This window comes from Leptonotus elevatus, chromosome 2 (genome assembly GCF_054856555.1).
Source record: "Leptonotus elevatus isolate MCC_2025b chromosome 2, RoL_Lele_1.0, whole genome shotgun sequence".
Classification (NCBI taxonomy): domain Eukaryota; kingdom Metazoa; phylum Chordata; class Actinopteri; order Syngnathiformes; family Syngnathidae; genus Leptonotus; species Leptonotus elevatus.
The window spans coordinates 37488756-37515772 of NC_141240.1; the positions used below are offsets into that span (position 1 = coordinate 37488756).

The 27017-nt window shown below is 38.9% G+C and overlaps 3 protein-coding genes across 4 annotated transcripts in view; 1 reads left to right on the forward strand and 2 right to left on the reverse strand.

Moving 5' to 3' along the window:
- Positions 1–2747: 2747 nt before the first annotated feature.
- phlda3 (pleckstrin homology-like domain, family A, member 3) lies at positions 2748–6423 on the reverse strand. The gene is made up of 2 exons (XM_086067926.1): positions 5674–6423; positions 2748–3748 (listed from the first exon to the last, which is right to left on the reverse strand). The coding sequence occupies exon 1, from the start codon at positions 6122–6124 to the stop codon at positions 5690–5692; it is 435 nt and encodes a 144-aa protein (XP_085924052.1). The 5' UTR covers positions 6125–6423; the 3' UTR covers positions 2748–3748; positions 5674–5689.
- A 3724-nt stretch (positions 6424–10147) lies between these two features.
- csrp1a (cysteine and glycine-rich protein 1a) lies at positions 10148–15178 on the reverse strand. 2 transcript variants are annotated; one of them, XM_086070024.1, is made up of 6 exons: positions 15002–15178; positions 13375–13484; positions 11612–11780; positions 11395–11524; positions 11223–11319; positions 10148–10860 (listed from the first exon to the last, which is right to left on the reverse strand). In XM_086070024.1, the coding sequence occupies exons 2-6, from the start codon at positions 13481–13483 to the stop codon at positions 10784–10786; spliced, it is 582 nt and encodes a 193-aa protein (XP_085926150.1). In that variant the 5' UTR covers position 13484; positions 15002–15178; the 3' UTR covers positions 10148–10783. The 2 variants fall into 2 exon arrangements, with proteins under 2 accessions (XP_085926150.1, XP_085926149.1); XM_086070023.1 differs by having other exon boundaries at positions 13375–13487; positions 15002–15177.
- A 9286-nt stretch (positions 15179–24464) lies between these two features.
- The window catches only part of nav1a (neuron navigator 1a), a 79206-nt gene continuing 76653 nt past the window's right edge, over positions 24465–27017 (forward strand). The window contains exon 1 of the mRNA XM_086067919.1: positions 24465–24532. The gene's annotated coding sequence lies outside the window, so the exon portion shown is untranslated. The remainder of the gene's footprint in view (positions 24533–27017) is intronic.

Sequence of the window (27017 nt, forward strand, 5' to 3'; positions counted from 1 at the left end):
ACATTACTGTATATCAGGGGTGGGGCGAAGTCCTGCAGGTTTTGGATGTTTCCCTTTCTCCAACACAGCTGATATATGATCAGCTCGTCAGCAAGCTCTGCATTAGCTTGGTAATGATCCTGTTGATTGGAATCAGTTGCGTTGCAGCAGGGAAACCTCCAATACCTGCAGTATACCCACCGCTGCTGTATATTGTGGTTATTGTGGATTCACTGCATCACAGGCTTTTTATTAAAAAAAAATGTGTACAGTACTTAAAGGGGAAGTTAACCCCAAAATAAAAATTCTTGACAAAAATATTTTCCATGCAGCCCCACTAGTAGGGTTAGGGTTAGATGTGGTATTCTGGTTAAAGCAGCTAAGTCCAGCAGTTTTTATCAATATCAGAAGGCAGCCATTTTGCCACTTGCAAAATAATGACATCACCGTTGCTCAGGTAACAGCCAATCACAGGTCAGCTTCAGAAAACAGTTGAGTTGTGATTGGTTGTTGCCTGAGCCTTTAGCATCATTGATGTCATCTTCAGTCAACAGCAAGTGGCAAAATGGCCGCCTCCTGAAATGGATAAGAACAGGTATATTTTGCTTCAAAACTTATATTCCACAAATGAACAGTAATATTAATCAGAATGTTATGTTTACACTAGTGAGGTCACATATAACATATTGTCAAGAAATGTTTGTTTACTTCCCCTTTAAAGGTGCTTTGTGGATTTTGTCACTTTTTTACTCATGACTGCCACCGCTGGCCTAAAGCGTAACCGCAGCCTCTGTGTCAAGCTCATGCAAGGTGTGTGTGTGAGTAATTGCGCTTGAATAAACTCTTTGGTTTTGTTTTGTTTTCAGTTTTCTTGGAGTTTGGGCTGTGCTTGTTTTTTTATATATATATTTTTTTCTACAGTTAGCATCCCAATGGTACCATACGCTAGCTAGCACTTCAAAATACAGGACTGTAATCACAAGCCCGGCACACCACAGTGACTAATGACATACCCAGCAAATAGCCTACTAGATTCTCATATTTTTGCTTTACAACTTTCCTCATAAATTCACTTACATACATAGGCATACACACATTTAGTTATAGTTTCTACAGTGTAGAATAAGGTGTTGACTCGAAGTAGACAGATCATTTCTGCACTTCATATGCATATACAGGATGTATTGTTAGTTGGTGATGAAGTGTAGGCCTATGCATGGAATTATAATACCATAATACTTGGTTTCTACACAGTAAATTCCGTAGACTAAATTTTACTCTAAAAAAAAGACTATATTCGGTCCTACTCTAAACAGAGTAAACTTTACACTTGGAAGTAGGGCTGGGCGATATTGCCCAAAAATAAAATCTAGATTTTTGCAGTCATTCAGGACGATTACGATTTTAAACAACACATTTATTCAAATGTTTCATTTATTCAATAATTCCTGTGCAAAATGTTCAGACACACTAATAATGTATACTGATTCTAAATCAGTTTTAACATAAACTTAACATTCATCATTTGTACTTAATTAAGTAGTTGGTAGCTATTATAAACATATCTTGCAAACCACCCATTCAGCATTCTGCCACTTGTGCAAAATTACAACTCACAAAAACATTTGGATGTAAAAGAACATCAGAACAACATCTTTTATTAATACAGAAAACAAAACTCAATTTCACGGTTTAGTAAATTTTCAACGACTCGATTTTTAAAATGACGACTTATCGAATTAATTCGATTTATTGCCCAGCCTTACTTGGAAGAAAGTAAAATACTAAAAAAAAAAAAAAAAAAAATAAAACGCTCAAGGGTTGAGGAACAATCCCAGAACCTTCAGCATGGAAGACATCGCTACATCGCTAACATAGCTAGATGAACAGAGATGCTGTACATTATTTGTAGCTCAAACGTGATATTTGGTCCATCTTGAATCAAATATCTTTCAAGAACAGTTTGAAGTTGTTATGATCAAAGGCCAGATCCAGTCACAGTGTATCTCTGTCACTTTGTGGGAACTAAAAATATAAAACATATGAGTACACATACACAGAGCTTAAAACAGGATGGATGCACCCTCTAGTGGTTACAACAGGAAAAACTCCAGCTCCAAAAACAATTCTGAATGCCAGCTTCTTGCTCATATAAACTGTGTTTCCACCGCAGGACGTTCGGGTATGGGAAAGGGCTAGAGACTTTCACAGGAACCGTCCTCTCAGCCGGCCCGCTTGTGGCTGTGTCTCCACATGCGGAGTGCGACCCATTTCGGGACGTCACGAGTTTCGATCGACACGTAAACGCCGTGCGACGGTTTCTCCCAAGCACCGCGCGACGAAAATCACAACAACGAAGAAAGAGAAAAACTTTAGGTGGTTGCTGTTTTTCTCTGCTTTTTATTTTATGTACTTGGCGTCGGTGGATGGTTTGAGTGAAAGGAGACGGCGTTTAGATGCAGATTTTGTAAAGGCTAACAGCCGAGTGGAACGTAAACAGTCAAAGGATTATTAAGATAATTGTTTTTGTAGAAGAGACTTAAGCCGAGAATGCATAATCATCATGCATTAAGGTAAGATCATTTTTTCTACTAAATCATTTTTAGCCAATCAGCACGAAAGCCCGAGTAGGACCTCCGCTCGTCCTCGTAAGTTCCTGTAAATGTGGCCCGGTTGGGAAGGTTCCTGCAGTGGAGACGCGCACATACGGGGCTGGCCCCGTAAATTGACCCCAAAGTTCCTGCGGTGGAAACGTGGCTATAAACTTTGACTTTTGAGGTGACAGTCCAGTTTCCGTAGTATCGCTTACAAGCATGTGTTAACAGCAGATATTCAATACTTAGTAATGAGGTCACGTGTACTTGTCTCACATGTTGGATATTTATTACACTGAACAAAACTTTAAAGTCACTTTACATGAGGCTCAAGTTGTTTATCCGAAGAGTCCGTACAGCACATGGTGCCTTTTTCTTGCCTTACCGTTTCCCTGCTGACTCACGAGGTGTGGCATCAGCGTTGGGGTTTTCCACAGTGTAATGAAAGAAGTCCATGACACAATAAACCCTTATTCCCCCCTCTGCCTTGGACTCGGCTGCACAGCTAACACTCAGGCTGTTGTTTTGTTGACATGCAAAACATGCTTGAATGAACAACTTCTGCTAATAAGAAGCAGCTGATCCGGGAGACTTTGCTGTGTTTCGCATATTCAAGTTTATCAGCTCTGCTGGATTCTCATTTAACCTTTAAACCCAAGTTGTCCTGAATGCAGCCTGAATTCATGAAGTTTCATTCTGTGGTTATAAAAAATAAATTGGAGCTCACTGTTCAACAGTATTAGTAATGTTTTATTTATACCATACAACATTTTATTAAATGGAAATTGTATGATGAGTAGGAGCAAAATAGTTATTCTTCATGACAGGCATGCAAATCTTATCAGTCTGTATTGGTGTCATTTTCAAAAAGTCAGTCAACAGCTTTTTTCCCCCATCAAAAGCAGACGTAAGACATAAAGTGACTCTTGTCGAAGAGGTTTGTGAAATATCAAGGCACACACGGTGAAAGAATCCAAGGATTGTTGTCTTGGCAACACAAGGTTATTATCCACATTGTCAGAAATAACAGAAAACAGTCTCTGTCTGTAGAAGAGTTAGGTGGACTCCGCATGCCAGCATGAAAACGTTCATGTAACCCGTCAACTTCTTCATCCCGTCATTCGGAAAAGACTGGAGAGCCCTTCTCATTGGTTCACTCCAAGGATGTAGAATTGCTGGAGAAAGAAACAAAAACAGAACACATGCTTATTATCTATCATCGTAAATATGACAGCAGCTCCACGACACTGTTGCCACGGCTACCGAGTTAATTTGGGAACTGGGCTATTGGGCTCACTTAAGGAAGCGTCGCTGCAGATTCCTGGCCAGTGAGCACATAGTTCAGACTTAAAACATGCGCGTCACGGGCGTGTGAAGTTTTTGAGTCGCAAACACGCTTGTTGTCATGGCTGACCTGAGAGTTTGAATCATCTTGTCATCTACCAGCTTATATTTTGTATAAATATACGTGTCTGTCTTGGGAAATTGTGATGTCGTTTGACTCAGACTGCTGCAAAGGACACACTTGCTTTCAGTTTAAATGAGGTTACGACTCGGGACAGTCAAGCGAGCTTCCCGGAAATAAGTTCAAGTGTCAAAATAATGTCCTCTGGAAACAAGTGTGTGGCTAAAAATACTTGGCTAAGAGAGAGGTTGGCCCATGTTATTACGACTTTTGCTTTTATGTAATTGCTGGGAAGACTGCGTCACCGTCGAGGCTCCCGACAGGGAGAGGCCACATTTCAAAAATATCACCACCATGAGCCACCTCATCCTTAACAACAATGCGGATGTTTTCATTCCATTCTTTCAAGTGACAATTAGCAGCTGATACGACAGGGAGATGAACACCCTGACACCCTGACGGCTGGTGTCAATCTGACATGCTCACCTTTCTAATCGTTTGAACTCGCCAAATGTAGTCATAGTTTACATTTTATCTCAAGTTACACTAACTGTCCACAACATTAGAAACGTCATATCTAATGAGATACAAGAAATCATACCCAGACACATTTCTAATATTTTGCCCCTCTTGTCAATACAAACACACAATGAGATTAGAAACTGCTCTGCATGATTCAGAACTAAATACAAACACAATAATAACCTTCTTGTTTGTTGGGCCATTTACCTGTATGTTTTGTAATGATTCTTCTGATTAGATGGCAGCACGGTGGACTAGTGTTGAATATTCATTGAAAGTTTATAGATACTTTGATTAATTATTGCTGCTAAACAAATCTAAAACCTTTATGCTTTGAGAGATTGTTTTATGAAAATTTTTGATAAGGTCATGCGATACCACAAGGTCAATTTCAAGGTCAACTATAACAGTCCGAGATTACTAATATGCACCAAACAATACCCATTTTGTGAAGATTAGTAGTTCATGAGATATAAGGATTCAAAGAAAGGTGGCTACGCCCCTTTTGACAAAACAACTAAATTAGCCCCCAAACCCCTGCTCCAATTAATTAAAAATTTTAGATTTTAAGTTGTGCCATCCATCACTATCAAATACACCAAATTTCATTAAAATCAAAATCTGATTGGCTAATATTTTCAGATTTTAGGATGGCATAAAACGGCCATGTTGCCACTACTGTGGATGATGACATGACGTAAAAATAGATGAAAATAGAGATCGAGTCAATCACGCAGGAACAACATGGAAAGCAGCAATTTGATGGAATGTGTTTTGATCATTAACAATAATAGCAAAACAGGATCACGGTTTAGGTGTAGTGTCCAATACATTTTATTTCTTTGCAGTGGGAGTAGGCAAGTAAAAAAGAAAAGAAAAAAAGTTGTATTTATTTATTTAAAAGTTTAGCCAAGTTATCAAAACGTTTATTTTAGCCTAAACAAAGGTCAGTAAGAAGTGAAACTTAATTTTTACTGTCCACTTGTGGTTCCGAGTCTGTAGGCTACTTTTAAATAAATACATATAAAAGAAAGAAAGAAAAAAGAGAAGGGGTTGAACTTGAATCAATACTTCTAATTGAATCTGTCTTTTTTTATACAAGTAAACTTCCACTTAAGCAGCCTACGGAGTGGGACATTTTTTGCCAGCTCAGTCGCCTTGTTCATGTTGTACCTTGTTACAAAAGTTGTCACATCTCGCCATCCACGCCGGTGCCGCTCAGGTGAGCGGTGGAGATGAGTCTCTTCCTCGCAGTCTGCACGGCTTGCAGGTTCTTGTAACGGACCAGAGCCAGCGCGATCTCCGCGTTCCACGCCGTACCGTCCTGCGGACAGCGGAAGTCTATCTCCTTGCCGGTGGCCATGACCACGGTGAAGTACACGAGGCCCCGCTTGTACTCCACGCAGTCCACCGTCACCATGCGTTCGAAGAGCAGCTCCTTGGCTCTGGAGCTCGAGCTCCACGCCGCGCAGGGCGCTTGGGTTGAGGCGGACTGACCCTTGCAGCTGCGCAACCGGAGCCCCTCGTCGGTCAGCACGCAGCGCTTCTTCTTCCAAAGCTGCAGGAGACTCCCGCTGCGCTTCTCAAGCAGCCCGTCTCGCGTCACTTTAGCCGGGAGAGACATGGCGGGAGCAGCGCTCGGACACCCGAAAGGCGGTCAAATCCACATCCCGCGTGGTGGGATTACATCGCTGCTGCTGCTGCTACTGCTGCAGCTGCCCGGATAACGCGCAGTCAGTGGATGTGTTGGAGCATGCCCGGCGTGGAATAGAGAAACCTCCCCGCCCACCTCAGAGCACCTGTTCACAGACACCGACACACCCTCTCTCCTCATTCGTGACATCTCAAGAAGCTGCTTTGGCCATTGAGACCGAAACTAAAGGCAATTAAGGTAGGACGAGCTTTTCCATTCTACAAACCAGACCAGTATGGGGTTGAGCCAATAGGCCACCAAATCAGTTGTAGACAAACTCTGGAACTTAAAATGCATGGGCGTCATATTGTCACTCTCTTTTGAGGGATTAGTGAAGTGTGGCTACATTTGCGATGCTAGCGGTTTTAACACAGAAACCTCCCTCATTTTGTAAAAACAACATTCTGATATGTCCTTAAGTACAAAGGAAAATGTAAATTTTATAATTATAAAATGTTGTATTTTTGTTTCTTTAAAACAAGAGCTGTCAAAACAATGTATTCCCCTACTTTTGCGAACATGAACTAAGCTAATTAGCTAATGATAAGAAAGTTTTTGTTTTTGTTTTTTCCACCATTTTGAATAATAGAAGCTCGTGGTTGTAAGCCACAAGACATTCACCACCAATCTATGTGTTTTTTGTTTTTGTTTTTTAAAGCCAGTAACATAAAGCAATTCACTTAAACCAGGCCATGGATGGATCATCATCAAGTACGTTCTGCTTTTGCATCTAAGACTCATGGGAAATGTAGTCCTATCCACTGCAGTCGTCAAGCTGAGCTTTCAAGCGGTTTAATTCCAGTGTTTCTGTAATGCATGACCGGCGCGAGGTAAACAGAACATCCAGCTCCCAATATCTGTCAGGACAGAGCAAAAAAAAGGTTGCAAGATAATAGTGAAGGCATAAACTTCATGGACTTGTTTAGTGCTGTAGCAGTTAGCATTAACAATGACCACCCCCGTCGGCCATCTTTCTGACTAGCGATTCAATCATTATCAAATGTATTGTATATTTAACCATCCTAGTTTATAATTTTGAAAATCTGTTCACCCTGACATTATCGAGTTGATTCTGATTTCACTCGACAATGATGACCAACATGGAGACAGACTTTCAGCAAGAAGTTAATGAAGGCAGTTTACAGTGTGATTTTTACCTCCTTCGTCATTTTTTTCTCCTCTATTTCATCAATTGCGAGAAGTCAGGTTTGCTGGAGGTCAAGATGTGTTTTGAGGAACAAAACAAAAAATTATTTCAGCTGTCTTTTTTTTTTTTTACATTTGTCTGTAATACTTTGAGGTCACAACTTAAGATCAGATAAATCTGATTTCCCACTTTTCTTGAACGCCACATAAGACCCCAAGATCTCTATCAATCAAGTTACATTTTGGGCTCTTTGTTGCGAGGTCGTACCGTCGCTTGCCCTCAGTGCAGGCAGCACCGGGAAACCACGTTTGTTTGTGTGTGGATGTGTACGATAGCGTATTAGGGCCACCTATAAATATATATTTTTTAGAGGGCGTGGGCAATAATCAGAGAAAAAAACTCAGAAACTTACGAGGAATACATGTAGCGTAGCTATAGTCTAATCATGAGAGGATTCGTTGGTGGTTAATGTGACACTGTTTATAAAATGAAAAGGCAGGATGGAGACAGATTCATTCTTAAATTTAAACTTTACTCGTCATACACGGCAGCTAGAGCGACAACACTTCCTGATCCCCTATCAGCTGACTAACACTAACCAATCAGATGCTAGCATACTTTAGGTAAATGCTAGTGAATGACGGAGAGCAGCAGATTCGACACATCAACTTAGATACTTGTACAAAAAAAATAACCAAAATGTATGAACGTGTAAATAATTCTGGAAACATAAATGTACAAGTAAATATACATTTTAACATATTAATTTAAATGCTTGATCGTCCGGGTGTGGACCTTCGCAAAGCGAGGCGGCGTCTTTGTCACTGGCCAGTGGCCGTACACAACGCTTCAAAGAGAGAATGCTTAACATGATATGGTTAATCTATGCGAAAGCAATTACTATCTCCTTATTTGGAAACCCGACCGAAAAGTATTGGCACAAATAGTCGAGTAGTACGCTACGTGTATTTCTCATAAGTTTTTGAGTTTTTCCCCCGCAAATCTGCCACTATATAGTTGCAAATTTGCCACTTTATAAAGTCGCAAATTTACCACTTTATAAAGATTTTTTTTTTCTCGGAATATTGCCCCCGCCCTCAAAAAATAAATAAATATATATATATGTGGCCCTAATTCGCCATCGAAGATGTATATGTGGAAGAAAATGTTGAATTTTGAAATAACAATTAGTAATTGTTGTTTTTAGTAAAATATTGAGTTTCCAAAGTAATCAGCATGATGGATCCCCACCAAATGACTTTGCCTCACCAAGCCACAAAGTCTCAAGGAAATATGTCCAGTGAGTTTTGCTTAATCATGCTAACAGGCAAACAAAAAACAATAAAAGAAGAATTTCTCAAAATTCCTGATGCACAACCAAATTTGTCGATTGATGTGAAAGTACACAGAGAAACATTTACATCACCACCTTCTTAAGTAAAGGGAAAGTACAGTGATGGCATCGTGGATTGACGAATTGTCCTGCGTGTCTCACATCCTCGACATGCCTTCCAGGCCAGTGACACAATGCACTTCATGGGTGGAACGAACTCATGACTTTAATGCGGCCACGCCAGCGTGACGTGTCAAGCGCTGTGTTATGAGAGGAATGTTTACTATGAATAGGTGCCATGTCTGCAAACTTGAGCAGCGCGGCGTGACGCTGCGTCCGCGTATTACTCACTTACCCAACCAACAGCGGATCATTTAGACAAGATCTCAATAGTTTTGTTACATTCCACGGTGTTCCTGTTAGTGATACTGTATATTAGTGCTTGAATGACTAAAAGTTTCAGTGATTCCATTTGAGAATTCATCTTTTAGAGTATCCTCAAGTACCCCTATCCAGCCTGTTTTCCATGTCTCCCACAGCCAGCACAGGTGTTTCAAACGATCAGCTAATCAGCAGGCTCTGCCTGATAACGATCCTCAGCTGTGTTGGTTGAGAAAGACATGAAAAACAGGCTGGATACGGGTACTCAAATATGTGTTAAAGCTTCGTAGAAAATAGTAAAAGTAGGAAAATGTTATTAATTGTGATTAATTATGGAAAGTTCTTGACAGGCACTAATACATATTACATATATTGTTACAGCTGCAGTTGTTAAATTGTCCTTGAAGTAAAATTGGTTTAAGTATAGGGATGTAACGATATCCAAACTTCACAATACAATATCATCACGATATTGTCACGATATGATAATTATCATGATATTGTGGGGAGGTTGGCAATAATAAAAAAGTCACATATTTGTAAAAAAAAAAGAAAAAATAAGCTTTTACAAAAAAACCTCACAATATTGTGCTTTTGTACATAACAGCAATGCATATAAATCACCTACAATCTCTAATAACACTTGATATTGACGCACTTACTTGCTAATGCACGCATACATTGAGTTCCTCCACATATTGACTTCACAAATATATTACGTTCCCCTTCATCTGACCATTAGCATGGTTTTTAAACATAGAAGGGCCAAAACATGCCTTGTGAAAATTAAACTGCACTAAAAAACTAGCCACCAGAAGGTGCTAGAACGCAAATGGAAATCAACCTGACTTTTTCAACAGATGTGCTGCTTTTAATAGCGTGACATGACAACGGCAGTTTTAATATCGCAATATCACGATATTGCCGTTATCGTTACATCCCTAGTTAAGTACACTAGTTATTTCAATTTTGGAAAACATTGCAATGGTCTTTGTACCGTATTATTGTACACACACCATGCAGTTAAAATACATTGGCACTGCCTGTCACAATTTCCACCAAAAGGCAGTTGGTTAAAAACAAAACAAAAAGGTCAACCATGAGTTTTTATTGGACAATGTCAAATCATGTCATCTTAGAAATGGAATATACTTTTTAATCCCTATCTTTTTTATTTTATTTACTTTTTGTAATAATTATCCAAAATTTCTACACCAGGTTTTGTATTGTGTGGCAGATTTTGATGTTGCAAAAAAATAAGGTTTGTGTGGATTACATTTATTGAGTGTCATCTTCGGTGTAAATGTGTGCTCGTATGAAATGTATTTCCTTGAATACTTGAATTATGTATGACTGACAAACAGCCTGATGTTGTTTTTAGCCACATAATCTAAAATTCCAGTTTGCAGTTTAAAGCAGTTGGCTATAAGACTCACTCACCATTTGGTACACCTGCACCATCAAGCAAGGTCTGATAAAACCTGCATCATTTTTTGTTTTTGTTTTACTGCCATGCATTTATTCACCTGGCAGTATAATTAGCAGCATGGAAAAATGCAGGGCCCCAAACTGAAACGGATGCACAGACAGAGGTATCATTTTAATAGAGATCTTGCATATGGTCACATGGATTGGTGAGTGCAGGTGTATCAAATGTTGTGGCTGCTGGATGTTTATGTCAAGCGGCAGTGAGGTCTTTCTGATGCCAGTCTTCTTCTGTTGCTTCCGTCTACTGAGTGAGAGACAGAGCTCCGGCCCCAGCTCCATATCCATATCCCTTTGGGCCAAAGTCTTTTGCATAGCACCCTGTAGAACAAAACAATGACTTGAGAAACATTTGAACATCATATCCTTCACATAATCTCTTAATTTTACCAAGATGTATCTTTTTAGCGGTGTGTGCGGGGCCATTCATACTGCAATGGTTCACAAAGCAGACTTTGCTGTTGTGTGATACTGATTTTCCACTATTCACATTTGCCCTGTGATTGACTAGTAGGTGTGTGTGTCTTTAGTATGGCGCCCTCTGCTGCCTTCTTGTGGTCAAGACAGATCTGCCTCTCCCAATCTTTTTATGTCAATCTCTTTGAATGGGCATGCAACTTGAGTGTGACCTACAAAAATGATTATACAGTGATTTGGACCAAGGAATATGATCTGTTTTATACCTTTGCAGTAGATTTCGCCATCCTTGTCGGCAAGTGTGGTTGACTCAAGGCCCTTACCACACGTGATGCAGCGGAAACAGCCAGTCTTGTGCCATGACTGCAATTAAATAGAACGTGCATTATTCTAGTTTTTTTTTTTTTTGCAAACACACCTACGTGTATTCTTTCTTACACTGCCGGCTCCAATCACTCTCTCCGCAGCGTAAACGGACTTGCCACAACGACGGCACTTCTCGGACCCACCAAATTTCTGAGCAAACTTCGAAGGGTTCGGGTTGGTGGTTGGGCGATGAGGAGCAGCTCTGAGTGACAAATAAGGTGCAAAGTTTGACTGAAAAGCCTTGAAAAAAAACAATACAAATTATGCATTTTTATCTAGTAGTCCTCACTCTTCATGGGTGATACCCTGACCCTCGCCCTTGTCCATGGTAAGGGTCCCTGCTCCAACACCAAAACCGTAACCCTTTGGCCCGTACTTCTTGCCGTAGCATGACTTGCAGTAGATTTCACCCAGATGAACAGCAACAGTTGTACTGTCTAAGCCCTTCCCACAAGCCACTGAACAGATGCAACATAAAGCAAAAGTCATGCATACAGTATCTTTGTCATCTTTGAGCTTATTGCTTTGGACTTTTATTGAGCAGTTATTTGTTTTCATCTCAATTCTATTGGAGAAATGTGCCATTGCGACACAGAAACATAAATAACATCATCACTATTCTGACTGTGTGAACCTCCTCCGGCAAATTCTTTCACTTGCAACTGGAGATCCAACCTTTGGTACAACTTACCAGACTTGAGGGGCCCTGTGAAAGTGTTTTCATGCAACTGGCGAGGTATCATGACTGACGACCAGCCCAAAATCTTGATTGTGTTTTGCCTACTGAGATGAGCCTCAGCTTCCCTGTGACCTTTGCGGTAAGTTTATAGTTCCAATCATCAGTCAATGCGTGTTTAGTCCATTTTTTTCCTAATGCAATGCAATATGATGAAGCCACCAAAAATATTCGGCCCAAAATGGCAAAAATAGGCCTTTTCGGCATTCGGCCGAAATAAATTAAAGCTGAAAGAATATGGCTGAAATAGGATGATGTAGTGACGCAAGCAAAAAAACGGGCAAATGTGACTTGCCAAGATTGCCCAAAGTGCCAAAAAGTGGCCATTGCAGTCACAGAGACTAGGGATAAACCAAATTCTCGGCCACCAAAAATATTCGGCCCAAAATGGCAAAAACAGGCCTTTTTGGCATTCAGCCGAAATAAAATTAAAGCTGAAATAGGATGATGTTGTGACGCAAGCAAAAAACGCTGCAAGCAAGCGTCTGTCTGAATTAAACACCAAACGCGGGGGTGAGTATTCCGCCTCACTACTCGCTTGCGTTTCACCCTGTGAGTTTGTACCGGTTGGAGCAGCTTCATTATGGATGTTGTGTGTGACTTAGCAGTCCGATTCCAAAGCCGATTGGCTGGTGCGAAGAAATTTACTGTATTTATTTAGTTTTAAATGTCGGTGAATATGCGAATGTGCTGAATTTAAGCCACGCCGTGTTCCGCTCCAAATACAAACGCCTCATCCGCCCCGCACCGCACGCATCCGTGCCCGTCCGAGCGAACTACATTCCGCGTTTGGTGTTTAATGTATCATTAGCCAACATGTTTTCATCATTTTTATTTATTTGATTTATTGTTTGAAACATGAATATTACTTTATGCATTTGCAATGTCTTGACTTTAGTTAGGTAAGTACTCAATCAAAGCCAAAAATGCAATGGTCGTACAAAAAAAATGGCATAATTTTTGGGGGCGTTTCGGTTTTCGGCCTTCGGCCAGATGTTTTTTGGCTTTTGGATTCAACCAAAAATGTTCATTTCGGTGCATCCCTAACGAAGATGAACACAATTACGAATGTATGTTCCAGGCAAACGGGCTCTGCCGTGGTTGCTGGGAAGGTAGCCAAATTGTTGATTATCATTTTTACGGCAGCTGTCAAATATCATGTTTTTAGCTTGACATGCATGAGGCAAGATATCATTTTCCAAGTTCTGTGTGTGCAACCACATTCATGTCCTCAAATATTCTTTCTCAAGTCAATAGTGAGGATCTCGCTATTTTGTGACAAGTGTTGGTAGTTAGATAGTAAGCAGTGAACTCACAGCACAGAAAGCAGGACTTATGGAATCGTAGACTGTCACAGATGACCTCCTCGGCCATGTAAACAGTCTTCTTACAACGTCCACACTGGTTTCCTCCTCCCCAATTCATCCTTCTTCAATGAATGCATGCATGAACAAACAACATATATTTAGTGTTATTTAAACGAGTTCAGATTACTTAGGAAATCGGTAGATTGTAGTTACAAGTAGAAAAATAAGTATAATGCAGGACTTTCTTAATGTGAATACATGTTTTACATTATGCAGATCTGTTTTTCTGTATTTTCTGCGTTGTCTGGCCAAGTCGAGATCCTGTAATTTTACTGCTGCCCTTTGGCTGTGGTTCTGGTGCTTAATCGACAAGACAAAATATCTCCACTAAGGGCTGCACTAAACTTAGGGGAACGTGGAAAATCATTTTTGGAATAGTGTGATGTGATGGGGAGCATACTGGCATCCTGCCTGCATTTTGCTCTCAAGCCACAATGACTTTCACAGTCAGTTCTTTTTCCAGCCTTTCCAAATCCACGTTCCTCACAATGAAAGAGATCCAACCTCATCTCCTCACACCGTTATTCTGCATCACTACTTCCAATCTACCTGATGTCATTATGGCTGACGGTCATGTTTTCTTACACTGGAAATATGTTGTATGATTTGTTGATTATTATTCAGGATTGGCTATCTTGGAGTTATTCTCTTTGGGACAGCATCTTATTTTAAGCCCTTAAGCTATTTTTCAGGCTTTTGCTTGAAAATTACATACCCCAAATAAAAATTTCTATATTTGATAATTAAATTAGTTGGCATTTGAGCTGTGTTTGGGCCATGTCAAAATGCTGCTGTTATGCAGTTTAATTTGATGTGCGACATCATAATATTCTTTCATGACTAGTGCATTGTCTCACACAATTTCTTCTTTAAAGTCCGAGAGCATTTGCATTTCATAAAGCTATATAGCAATACGAGCTTGGCATCAATTTGTGTCATTTCATATTCATTTTTTGTGATTGGATGACATTTACTCAAGCAATGTACTATTAAAGTCTTTGACGTTTTTTAAACTGTAAACAAAATTAACTGGAACAAAAGATGAAAGGTTTCATCTAAAATAGTCTCTCTTATTACAAACATATATTTGGTTATTTTAGCATCTGCTGTTTTCCCTCCGCTACAAAGAGTCATCAACACCGATCAGCCAATTTTTGTTCAAGAGTGAAAATAGGAGAATGACTGTTCAAAGTCCGAACTGGAGATAATGGAATCACATTATTACATATGTAACAATGTTTGTCTAGAAACAGGCTGGGAGATAAGCAACAAGTATGAACATGTAGGATGACGAGAGAGTTTCATGCGAGTCAAAAACAGGTAAAAGTGGAAAGTCAGCACAAACATGAGCCTCCCTCCCTCCCACACGCACTTGAATTGTGGCAGCCAGGACTTGATTCTTTACTTCAACACTCCTGTTGTGTTACTTTTTAACAGACTAGCACCGACGATGTCGCTGCCTTTTTTGAAAACACGGTAGTTTTTGTCTTGAACCGGAGGCGTTTGCCCATCATGCATTGGCAAGCAAAAAGAGTGAGAGCAGGAAGGAAGCTTTGGAAGTTAAAGTGTTACATACCTGCAGTCAGTTGTTAGCAATTTCTGCCAGTCAGCAGTGGTGAATGTATGGCAAAGGTTTGACTGGAATAATCAGAGAAGTATAACTGTTGTAGCACTTCCTCTGTTCAAAATGTGCTGAGAGGGAGGTGCTTCTTCTGTTGTTGTTGCAGTTGACAGCCGCCCAAGCAAGTGCAGGAAAAGGGAATTTCTGACTCGCTGGCTGAGGGAGGGGCAAGGGAATGAGGAGGAATTTGTATCGGTTAATTTTTCCCCCCCTCAGGGTAAAGATCGAAATACAAACTTAATTATCAAAATGCCTTGATGGCATAGAATAGACGCAATTCAAAGAAATCGTTCTTCCCCTATTATGCTTGCTTGTGAAAAATGTATTGTGACAGACCCTGTTAAACCTTGTATACCGTCTCTCATCAAATGTAGCGGTAACTTCTATTTCCTCTTTCAATATGATGACCTTTAACTTATAATTACTTTGAACAGACAAACCATAAAACTGTTGTAACTGACAGACTAATTTCAGCCTCTGTTTTATTACATGATTTCAAATGACCTTTCAGTCTTTGTCGTGAAAGGTCAGTGAATGCTTGAGAACGTTTGTAAAACTGTTTGCTGGATTAATTGTTAGTTGAGGAGAAAGATTTTGCTACCATCATGTGGTCATTTGTGGTAATGAATCTAGATTTGACTCGAGACAATTTGACCACACTTAATAATCTGAACATTTGACCTCTCTTCTACTTAGTCCCCAAAAAGGCCAATGATCAAACGTCTCTACAGATTATCCTGAGTGATTAGCGCGTCAAGAAAGAGTGGTTTTGACCGTAAAAAAAAATCGTCGGGTCATCACTCGTAAATGTTAAACCTGTTCAGCCTTTCCTTTCGCCAATCCTTATATGTGTGCTAGGAAGTGATGCTGTTTACATACTAGAGAGAAGAAACTTATTGTGATGATTGTTTATACAACACGTCTGACTACTCACAAGTTATTCACGACAAAAATGACAGGACGAAGAGTTAGCTATTGCCGTAATCACCCTAAAGAAATTAATCTGTCGAAAATGAGGGGGGGGGGGGGGAAGGACAAATAAGGAATATATTCCTTGATAAATCATTTTATATACATATTGTGCAATTATACATAAAAGAGACCAAGTTACATGGAATCCATCTACATGATCAGACTTTTAATTTTAAAGTGAACGATGGTTTGCAGGTTGCTGCAAACCTTTTTTTTATGCTCAGCGCCAGTTTAAAACTAACATTCTTGAATCCCTTCAAAATATTAAGGCAAATTCATTCTACAGTTCATTCCCTCTAAAATGTGCTTGTATAATATTTTCAAATACAGTAAACTAAAATTTGAAAAATGCCAGTAACACATCTGGCATGTTTTGTCTGCCCTTTGCAAATCAGTCAGCCGTCATAGGGTTCCGGCCAGCGCCGTACTCTGACCAGCGTACGTCACGCAGAAAATGGATGGATGGTGTTTTCATGTACGTCGTCACTCCTGGTTGGCAACCTTTGCTTTAATTCAAGCGCAACCAAAGCCACTCCAACTGGTGGCTATGCATGCACGCAGATCCAATTGGAATGAGCTGTAGTCTGCGTAGTGCCTTGGCAGCCTCAGCTTCTCAAAACAGGTTACAGCTGTGGGAAGCACACCTTCCACTATTTCCACCGTCATTTCTGCAGCTGGCACCTCCCATCCAATCCAGAACCTAATGAGACTCTTTAACTCAGTCGGAGATGCTGCATTCAAAATAAATAACAACCTTTTAGACCGCCTGGAAAGCCCTTTCAGCTGTGCAGCTGCTGGAGCGATACTTACCATTTTCAATAAAGGTTTTCAAATAGCCAGAGACTCTAGATGCATCCTCAACATCGCGCTCATCAAAGTCGACCGCCTTATAGCTCTCAAAGATGACTGTTGTGGACCAAGGCCACGTGATGCAATCCAAGAGCATCTGGAATGATATTCCAAGTCGTTCTCAGAGCATACTCGTTGTCTTAGTATTTGGTTTGGCTCCACCCCATCCCATCCCGTTTCATATGCACAATAATGAAACGTCTTTGCTACCCAACCTGAGATGTGACTTGTGTCTCTGACTCCCTGGGAAATAGGATAGGGATGATGTCTCTTCGGTGAAGTAGAATTGGCCACAGACCTGTGTCTTGGAGTCCCCTTCGGAACTGATTGATTTGACCTCTTGTTCGCTCAATCACCTGCGGTGCAAAGACATGACGTGTGGAATATTTCTCAAACACCCTGTATTTACCATAAAAAAAAAGAGAAGTGTAAACTAGGGGTGTGAATTGCCTGGCGATTCAATTCGTATCACGATTCATAGGTCACGATTCGATTCGATACCGATTAATCCCGATACGAATCTATAAATTGATTATTGCGATTTTTTTAAACTCAAATTTAGAAAATAAATACTAACAAGTAAACTTGTACATGTACACTGTAAGATTTGTATGAAAATGTATTTATTTATCTGAAAATTCAGGCTTATAAATCAGGTTGCAGTCTGTTTCATGTTTGAACAGCACTGAAATAAAATATTAAAGCTTAATGTTACATTAATATAACATTCTTCCATGCTTAATGTGCGAATCCTAACCCCAAGTAAGACGTTTTGTTGAATATTCCAATAAAAAATTGATGTTTAAAAATCGATTCGGCCGCATATCGAATCGATTAGAGAGTTGCGCGCTGTACTATTGCGATATAATGCCGAATCGATTTTTTCTAACACCCCTAGTGTAAACTAAACACTGATTTGTATTTACAAGTTTTTGTGCACGGTTGGGGGAAGAAGGAGCACAATACCCTGCCCACTCTGTTTTTAGTACGAGACTTCTGCAGTTCATACAGAATGTTGACTTTTGTGGCCTCACAATCTCAGTAATGTATACAGTATGACAGTATGGTTTCAATGGCCACATCAAGCTGCGACCTTCAGCGTGTGCTGTTGTTTGCAGTGTGAGGCAGCTAGGATAAAAACATAAAAAAAAAAAATATATATATATATATATTAATTAATTAATTAAAACGACAAAAAACAGCACCTCCAAATCTGAATCTGAGGCTGTGGTTTTCAGTTGGAAAAGGATGGAGAGCGTCTTCCAGGTTGGCAAGTAATTACATACCTCGATAAGCGGTTCAGAAAATGAATCAATAATAATAATAATAATACTGATGATGATAATGATGGTAATGATAATAATAATAATAATAATAATAATCCCAAATGTATATACCTGTAATGCTTTTCAAAGGACTCAAGGACCCTAATTTATCATAAACACGCATCTAATTGATATGTTGCATTCGCTTATGACAGTCGTTTTCAGGGTGTTTGACGACACTAGAAGGAATTGAGAAACAAAAGTGACCCATTTATATTACCACATGCAAAAGAAGCTTGTCAGACAGCCACTTCCTGTTTGCCTCATTAGGTGTGGGCAGATTCCACATCACGCAGACTTGGTTGATGGTGTCAAGGTTGTTTATTTCACCATCTCCACTGACCTAGAAGGAAACAAAAAGACCTGCATGTCTTTTTCATGCAAGCGTGTGTATGGGCAATATTTTTATTTGATCATGATTGCTATTACTGGTCATCAAGTTAAAATAATCTTGCACTCAGCTATCTAACACTTGCTCGATGCCAATTGGTTATGTCATAATAAAACTCACCATTGCTACTATGTCACGAATATCAAGATCGGGGCAATCCTGCACTGTTACAGGAGTTGTCTCCAAAGAACCGCCAAAGAGAGCGTGAATAATGGCCGGGCTGAGCCCTGGAAAACTCGGCCCTTGATGCAAAAATGAGTGGCCAATAATGCGCCCGGCGACAGCAAACATGTTGTTCTCCAGAAGTCCATCTGATACTGAGGGGATGAGATGATCAGGCTGGCCTTCAAAGATTTTGGCAATGGCTGCACTTCCTGAAAAAATGGTGGGAAGAAAATATTGCAGTTTAGTTTTGTAGTGAAAAAACAAGAACTGAGATTGGCGATTATTTTTATTAAAATAAATGACGTATACGTCACTATTCTGTGTGTTTTTGTGTTTGTGCTCAACCTAGATTTATACGGAACCCGCTTGTAAGCCTGAAAATGACCATCGACATCAGGTGGCGTTGAACTCCACTTCCTGTTGCAACGTCGCCTGAAAAGAAACACACATTCTCTTGAAATCTGACATGGGACACAATGTGTGTGTTGACTGGGGATAACGATTGACTAAGAATAAAGTATAGAGTTAATTGTTGATTCTTGGAGCTGTAAAGGCAAAATAACATGCATTTTCATCATCACACACTCCCGATTTGAAATTATTCCATTTCACTTATGTGGTCCGAAATGGATTTATTCATATATCATATGTATAATGACAAGCAGAACGTTTGAATGTAAATCCACTGATGGCAAAAGTACCTTGAAGTTTGCATTCGAGTGGCGAGGCCCACTCAATGTCGTCTCTCTTATAAAAGGAGACTAAAGCCTGGTCTTGCAACTCTTTATCATCCCTGATGTCCAAACTCAGACGCAGTGTTTCTGAATCTTTGTTTTTTTGGAAAAGTTCTTGTACAAATAGCCAACCAGCTTGTCTTGGATCTGATTCAGTTCTCCAGTCTAAGCAAAAACAGGGTGAGGAAAAAGAAGAAGCTATTAAGTTATGCATGTAAAAAAAAAAGAAGCTGTTTACTGCCATTGATGGCTATAGATGTCATAAATTTATTTTAAGTATTTCTATTAGTTAATTTTTTTTCCACTTTTGTTACCAAGAGTATGAAAACCTAGAATGTTTTTTGTACATTTAGAACAGATATAAAATTTGTGATTAATTGTGATTTATTAATCACCTGATACCCCTAATTTTTAATAATCTTTTCTTAAAAAATAATAATAATAATTGTAATTCTTCTTTTCTCTCCAATCTTTTTTTTTTCGTTTTAGAAAAGATTATTAAAAATTTAGGGCGTCAGGCGATTACCATTTTAAATCGTAATTAATCGCATGACTTCACTAGTTAACTCACGATTAATCACAAATTTTATATCTGTTCTAATACAATAAAAAAAATCTAGGTTTTGATACTCTTGTTAACAAAAGTGGGAAAAATGTTAAACTAATAGAAATAGTTCAAATGAATTTTTGACGTCTATAGCCGTCAATGGCAGTGAATGAGTTAATTGTCAGTGTTGAATTGGCGCATTCAACATTGGTGTCTTATGGTGGTTTAAATGCATACCCTTTGTTGATGTGGTTTCCTCAGCTTGCTCCATAGATGTAGACACTGATCCAGTTGTGGTGAAGAACACTGACACGAAAGAATCTGCATCCTGTCAGAGTTGCAGTGAAATCTCGACTATGACATCTAAATTGCAGTTCAAGTCGTAACTTGAAACATCTTTATATGCCTAAAAGCTGTCGAGCAAAGCTCTCAAAATGTCGGTGTTTCAGATGAAGGATTGTGCTTTGTACTACGGCTGGGTATCGATTCAAATTTCCTCAATCGATTCAATTTCGATTTGAATCAATTTTTATTTTTCCGATTCGATTCACTTCAATCCCATATTGATTAATTATGGAACATAAATTCTTCTTAAATATCAAGGACATGATCTAAAAGACTCAAACATTAAATTCCAAACTCAATTTTGCAGAGGCAGTAACTGGTCAAATGATTTATTAATTAATGAAAATAACAAGTTTTATAATCACTTAAGTTTTACACAAACATTGACATCAGCATAGATGCGATGAAAATATTTTAATTCAATAATTTTCATGTAAATTAAAAAGATTCTTAATTGTCAAAGTGCAACAAGTCAGGTATTTCATAAATGTAAGAAGATACTTTTAAATTCATGTGAACAGTAAATTTCAAGAAAACAGTAAGATACAAAAAAAAATAGATTTTCTTGTTAATTTACGGGAAAAAAGAGATATTAAAATAAACGATTCATGGCTTTATGAATTGATATCACGCTTGACAAGGAAAATCGATTCAATATCGATTTTTTTTAACCCATCCCGACTTTGTACCTTCACTCACAACGTACAAACGTTGAACAGTACTTTTCTAATGTTTCAGTGCTGAATATGTACCTCATTTACATATGTTAATTTCCGTGGGATTGGCTGGCAACCATTTCAAGGTGTGTACCCTGCCTCTAGCCTAAAGACAGTTGGGATAAGCTGCAGCACGCCCGCAAACCTATCAAGGATAAGCGGTTCAAAGAATGCACAAATGAACGAGTACATATTTAGACTCTAAAGATAGTGGAGTGATATAATCTCCGAAAAGTGTCATGTTGTGTATTGGACATCTGTTTCTAGTTGTTGCTTGTCTCTCGTAACCCTGGACTGAAAACGGCCATCGGTGACAGCGTACGTAACGTGATGGAGGCACATCTGTGTGAATTTCTGAAGGCTCCGGTTTTGTGAAAGAAGAAAATAAAGACGTTAATGAGCACCATCACATTGTTCAACGCTAACGCATTTGATTGAGTCCGTTATTTGCTCATGATGGAGGAAGCAGCGAGTGAGTGAAATGTTGTGTCCCACTCAATAATTGATCTACTACTTTCAACGTCATGCCTTCAAAACCTGGACAGTGAAAATGATCCCTGACCGGAGCCTTAAAAAAAAAAAAAAAGAGTTGATAATGACGTGTAATAGTAAGACATGTTATGAAGGACGTGCTTACCTGTGCGAAGATCTGGCGCTCGTCTATCGCCGTTTTCTTTGCATTGAGTCTTTAGGGGTGGATGAAATTCTATCTCCCAGTTGACAAAGCTGGTTTAACTTGTCAGTGCAGGTACTGCAAAGGCTACTTTAACTATACTATATGTTTTCCCTCAGGCAACAGCACGTTTAACCTTTTAACTGCCTGCTCATCCAAACGGGAGAGCACTTTTTGAGGGAACACATTTAACTGGAAAGAGAATTGAGACAATTATAGAGTGTTTGGAAAAAGCAATCCTACAGATCCTGTTGATATTTATGCATTGCCCTTCAAAAATCATCCTTTAACATTATGAACTCTTTCTGTGAAAAGCTTATTTTTCCCCCTCACATCATCCACTATAGGTGGTCTTAATGGCCAAAAGTACTGTAACATTAACATTTTCTTTTTCACTGTCGACTGAAAACATTTGGTTTTCTCAACTGAACTCAACTTTATTTATAAAGCACTTGAGAACAAGCATTGCTGTATACAAAGTGGTGTACATGGAACAGAAATCAATCATGCAGACCGGAGATCAACAGTTGGCTATTCATTTGATGATGATTTATTTATGTAGGATTGGATAGACAATTTTAGCATTATTTGTAACAAAACACAAAATTGTTAGGTGAGCAAAAATATTCGACTTCAACTTGTCTTAATATTTAGTTGCAAGAAGAACTGTATGAAACTTGTGATTTATTTACTGTACATTATTAAACTTTTGCATACTTCTTTTGTGAAACTTTCACAATAGCCTCTTTAAAGAGGAAATCAATCCATCCACCCACCCACCCCACCCCCTAAAAAAGACAATAATATGTTCTATACAGCCCCACAAGTCTAAATATAGTATTCTGGTTAATATTGCATTAGTAATATGAGTTAAGCAGCAAAATCAAGCCGTTTTTATCCATCTCAGGGGGCGGCCATTTTGCCACTTATCTGTCTTGTGAAAATATCACCACAGTTGCTCATGTCTCAGGTAACAACCAATCACAGCTCAGCTTCAGAAAACAGATGAGTTGTGATTGGTCGTCAGCAAGTGGTAAACTGGTCACCCCCTGAGATGGATAAAAACGGCTAGATTTTGCTTTTTAACTCATATTCCACAAATGTAATATTAATCAGAATGTCATGTCATGACTTTCACTTTAAGTCTTTTTTTTTTGGGGGGGGGGGGGGTACTTTTTAAGGTAAAATGCAGCCTCTATCCGGTTTACGTCTAGAGATTAACTTTCCCAGTCTACAACTGTCCACTTTGTTTCCCCTCCTTTGTTGTTTTGGCAGTTTATTTAAGGTCATGTTGAAAGATTTCCCAATCAGCCCAGTAGCATCTTCCTTTAAACGGGCTGACAAGATGTTTCTGTGGACTTCAAGTTTCCGTTTGCTGTTGCCGTCGTGTTAACCAATGAAGATCAGTGAGCCTATCCAGTTACCGCCTGTGTTTCACAGATTAGCATGCGTGCTTAGCGTCACAAGCGCATCCTTTCTTTTGGTTTGAGTGTTCAACCCATGCATGCAAACAATTTTCTCTGGGTATTTGAACTGTGCTATGAACATGAATAGATGGATGGCCTCACTGTTGCAATATTTTTTAAGAGGACTGTGTATAAAAATACAGACATACTGCCCGCTATGTCGCTATACCACCGTGGAATGTAGAACAAAGAAGCTCTTTAAATGTCATTTTAATGCAAAAATTGAACTACTGTATTAAGCCACGATGTACGTTAATATTTCTTGATTGACACTGGCAGCCATTTTCACTGAAGCAACCCCCTTCACTCCCGGCTATTTGACTGGATTTTGACTGATTTTGCAAGTCCCGCTAAATATTGTGTTCTATTGCTACAAAAACATGGAACCTACCAAAGAAAGATTAGAGTATCTTCTTTCATCAGGAACAACAAGTATATTTATATATTTTTATGTTTTGCAGAAAATAGCATTAGAATATAACTAAGTTTCATCATTATTCACAAATCTGTTTAAAACACTGTGGGGAAAAGAGCTTTTTGCAACATGTCCCTGGTTGATCTCTTATACTCTGCTGCCACCTGCTGGCCGTTTTTGTAATACCTACAATTGCTTTAAGGGACCTCTTTTGGTCAGAGGCTGCATCAAAGCCTTCTGTATGCTCTAGCATAAAAAAAATAAAACAACTTATAAATGTTTTTGGGGACCATAAAATTGAACGTTTATATTAGTTTTTTGGGTAAGAGATGTTCAGATTCATTTTGCACATAGAAAATAGATAGCATGAATAAAAAGTAAATGAAAATTATTCAACAATGACACTGTAAAAATAGACACTGAGGTTGTTGTAATTCAACTGAACTGTTGTGTGAGTGTCTCCCATATTTGCAACATCAAAGTGCAACTCCACAACACACACACACACAACCTTCCAGATGTCCCTCGGGTTACAGTAACACAAGTGTCCCATTGTCACAACAGCGTCTGTCAGGGTCTGCCTCTGAATGGGGGTGGTGGTGGTGGGGGGGGGGGGGTGTACATGCCTCATGGGCCATTAGAAGATTAGCTATGACATGACCTCCCTTGCGCGCACACAAAAACGCATGCACACGCACACACTTAACATATTTTGCACTCTTCTACCCATAATCCCTCAGTCATAAGCCACTTCCCGTTTCGTGAGACGGACAAACAAAGCAACGCATCATGTGAGTGTGTTTGCGAGCGTCTGACTTTAGCGCGTCTACCAAACAAGCTGAGCAAAACAAAACAAAAAACACACAAAAAAGGGGATACTGCGTTTTTGTGAGTACAATATTTGGAGCTTAGCAAATGTATTGATTCTGGCATGTAATGTATATAATATTTGCATGAGGACGATGGGTTTGTGTTTGCAGTGTGGTCACATGCTAGGGCTACATAGACCCATTTAAGTGATGGTGCAGCCAAATCAGTGCCTGAAAGGTAGCCATATTAGTTCATTTAAAGTAAATACAAATTCTGAATTGTAATCAGTATTGCTGAGGCAGCACAAATGTCAGATAATACTTGTAATAACATAAATAAAACAATATTATTTCTGATAGTCAGGTCTGGTTGTTTGCTGTTGTTTCACTCAGAGACCGCCGCTAAGACTTCAGCATTTTGTTGCTCCCTGATGAAGTTTTCCTCCTTTCAGCGATGTCTGAACATCCTAGTTGCAATGTTTTCATTTTAAATTGATATGAATGTCAAGGTAGATTCGATCACAGATAAACACATGTGACCCTGCATAAACAGATCAGTACATTTTGTTCCGATCAGATTTGACAGCAAGATGAGCATCCTCACTTAATTTAATTGGGAACATTCTTGGGGAAAATTGCTTATTAAATAAGTCCACATTTAGAAGTTGCACAGAAACAAATACCCAATGCAGATGAACATATTTAAGGCATGGTGCCGTGGTTCTTAAACTTTGTACAAGTACTACCTAAAAAAAACAAAAAAACTTACTTGTGACCAAAAATTAAGATACAGTAATATAGTTGGCCAAAGTTAATCGAAACATGAGAGATTTGATTCCAAAACGTACATTATTATAATGATATGCACAGTTTGAACATTAACACAGATTTTAAATTTAGGAAAATGAAAAAATATATATTTTTTTTGGGTGCCACTACAGTGATACGGAAATTAATTAATTAATTAATTTATTTATTTATTTATTTATTTATTTATTTATTTATCATTAGGATGAGAAAACCTTCTTGTTATAATGAAAGTTTTTCATTAGGATGACATTTTTTCTATTTCTAATGTAGGCCGACCTCATTAGGATGAAAAACTTTCTCATTAGGAGGGGAAATATTCTCATTAGTACAAGGAACCAAGAACCATTCTCTTTAGGGCGAGAAAGGTTTCTTGTTTGATCGAGAAAGTTTGTCATCAGGATGAATATGTTTTCTCGTTCGGATAAGCAAGTAGTCCATGTCATGCGTACACGGGAGAGTGGGAGACACGATAACATTTCGATTGCCATTTCTGAGTGAAAATGAAATGAAGTGCGGGACCTAATTTGGTTATATTTTCACCCAGAACTTTATTATGAGGACATTGCTGCTTTACTTGCAAGTCCTCATCATTATGTTGTGTCCGAGAGATATTTAAAACGTCTTGTAGTCTGCTATAATAATCTATTGCTTGCTAGTAAAGAGGTTTCTCATCCTAACGAGAAGCTACATTCCAATATGTTTGATTGCATTTCATTGTGTTGATGTTATTCTTTCATGTAGAGAGCCTGCATACCACTCAAACTACACTTTGAGAAAAAAGTCCTATAGCGGATTGAATGTTATGACATATTTCCATTTGTAATTTCGTAGCTTTCCTCAAGGTCAAGCCTGAGATGCGCAGTGCTTACTAGGCCTGTGTAAGACTTTTGTGGGTTTAATTGTTGATCCATCTGCTTTGACCTCCTTTTTCACATTAAAGAAGTGGAGCAAATTAGATTAATTAATTAACTCATTCACTGCCATTGCCGGCTATAGACGTCAAAAATTCATTTGAACTATTTCTATTAGTTTCACATTTTTTTCCACTTTTGTTAACAAGAGTATGAAAACCTAGGAAAAATGTATTGTACATTTAGAACTGATATAAAATGTGATTAGTCATGAGTTAACTATTGAAGTCATGCGATTAATTACAATAAAAAAAAAAATCATCTGACGCCTCTAAATTTTTTAAAATATATATTTTTAAATTACTTAATTATTTAAACTCAAAATGTATCTAAAATTGTATATCTGTTCTAATTGTACAATACATTTTTTCTAGGTTTTCATACTCTTATAGAAATAGTTCCAATGAATTTTTGACGTCTATAGCCGTCAATGGCAGTGAATGAGTTAATTAATTAATCGATGGTTCACTCCTTCGAGTTGCTTGTTCATTTGCCAATTCTCACACGTATGCTCATGTCATATCCTATGTTAGTATCTTTTAATTGTTTTGTTTTACACCACTAAACGATGACTTAATTACTACTTTTAATTACACACACAATATAGGCAATGCTGTGTGGCTAAATAGGCATAGACACACACACACACACACACACACACACACACACACACACACACACACACACACACACACACACACACACACACACACACACACACACACACACACACACACACACACACACACACACACAAGCCACACTCATCCAGCTAATGGACCGGCCCGCCTGTGCTGTAGCCGGGGCTTGTATTTCATCCCAGACAGGGGAGGGAGCACAGCC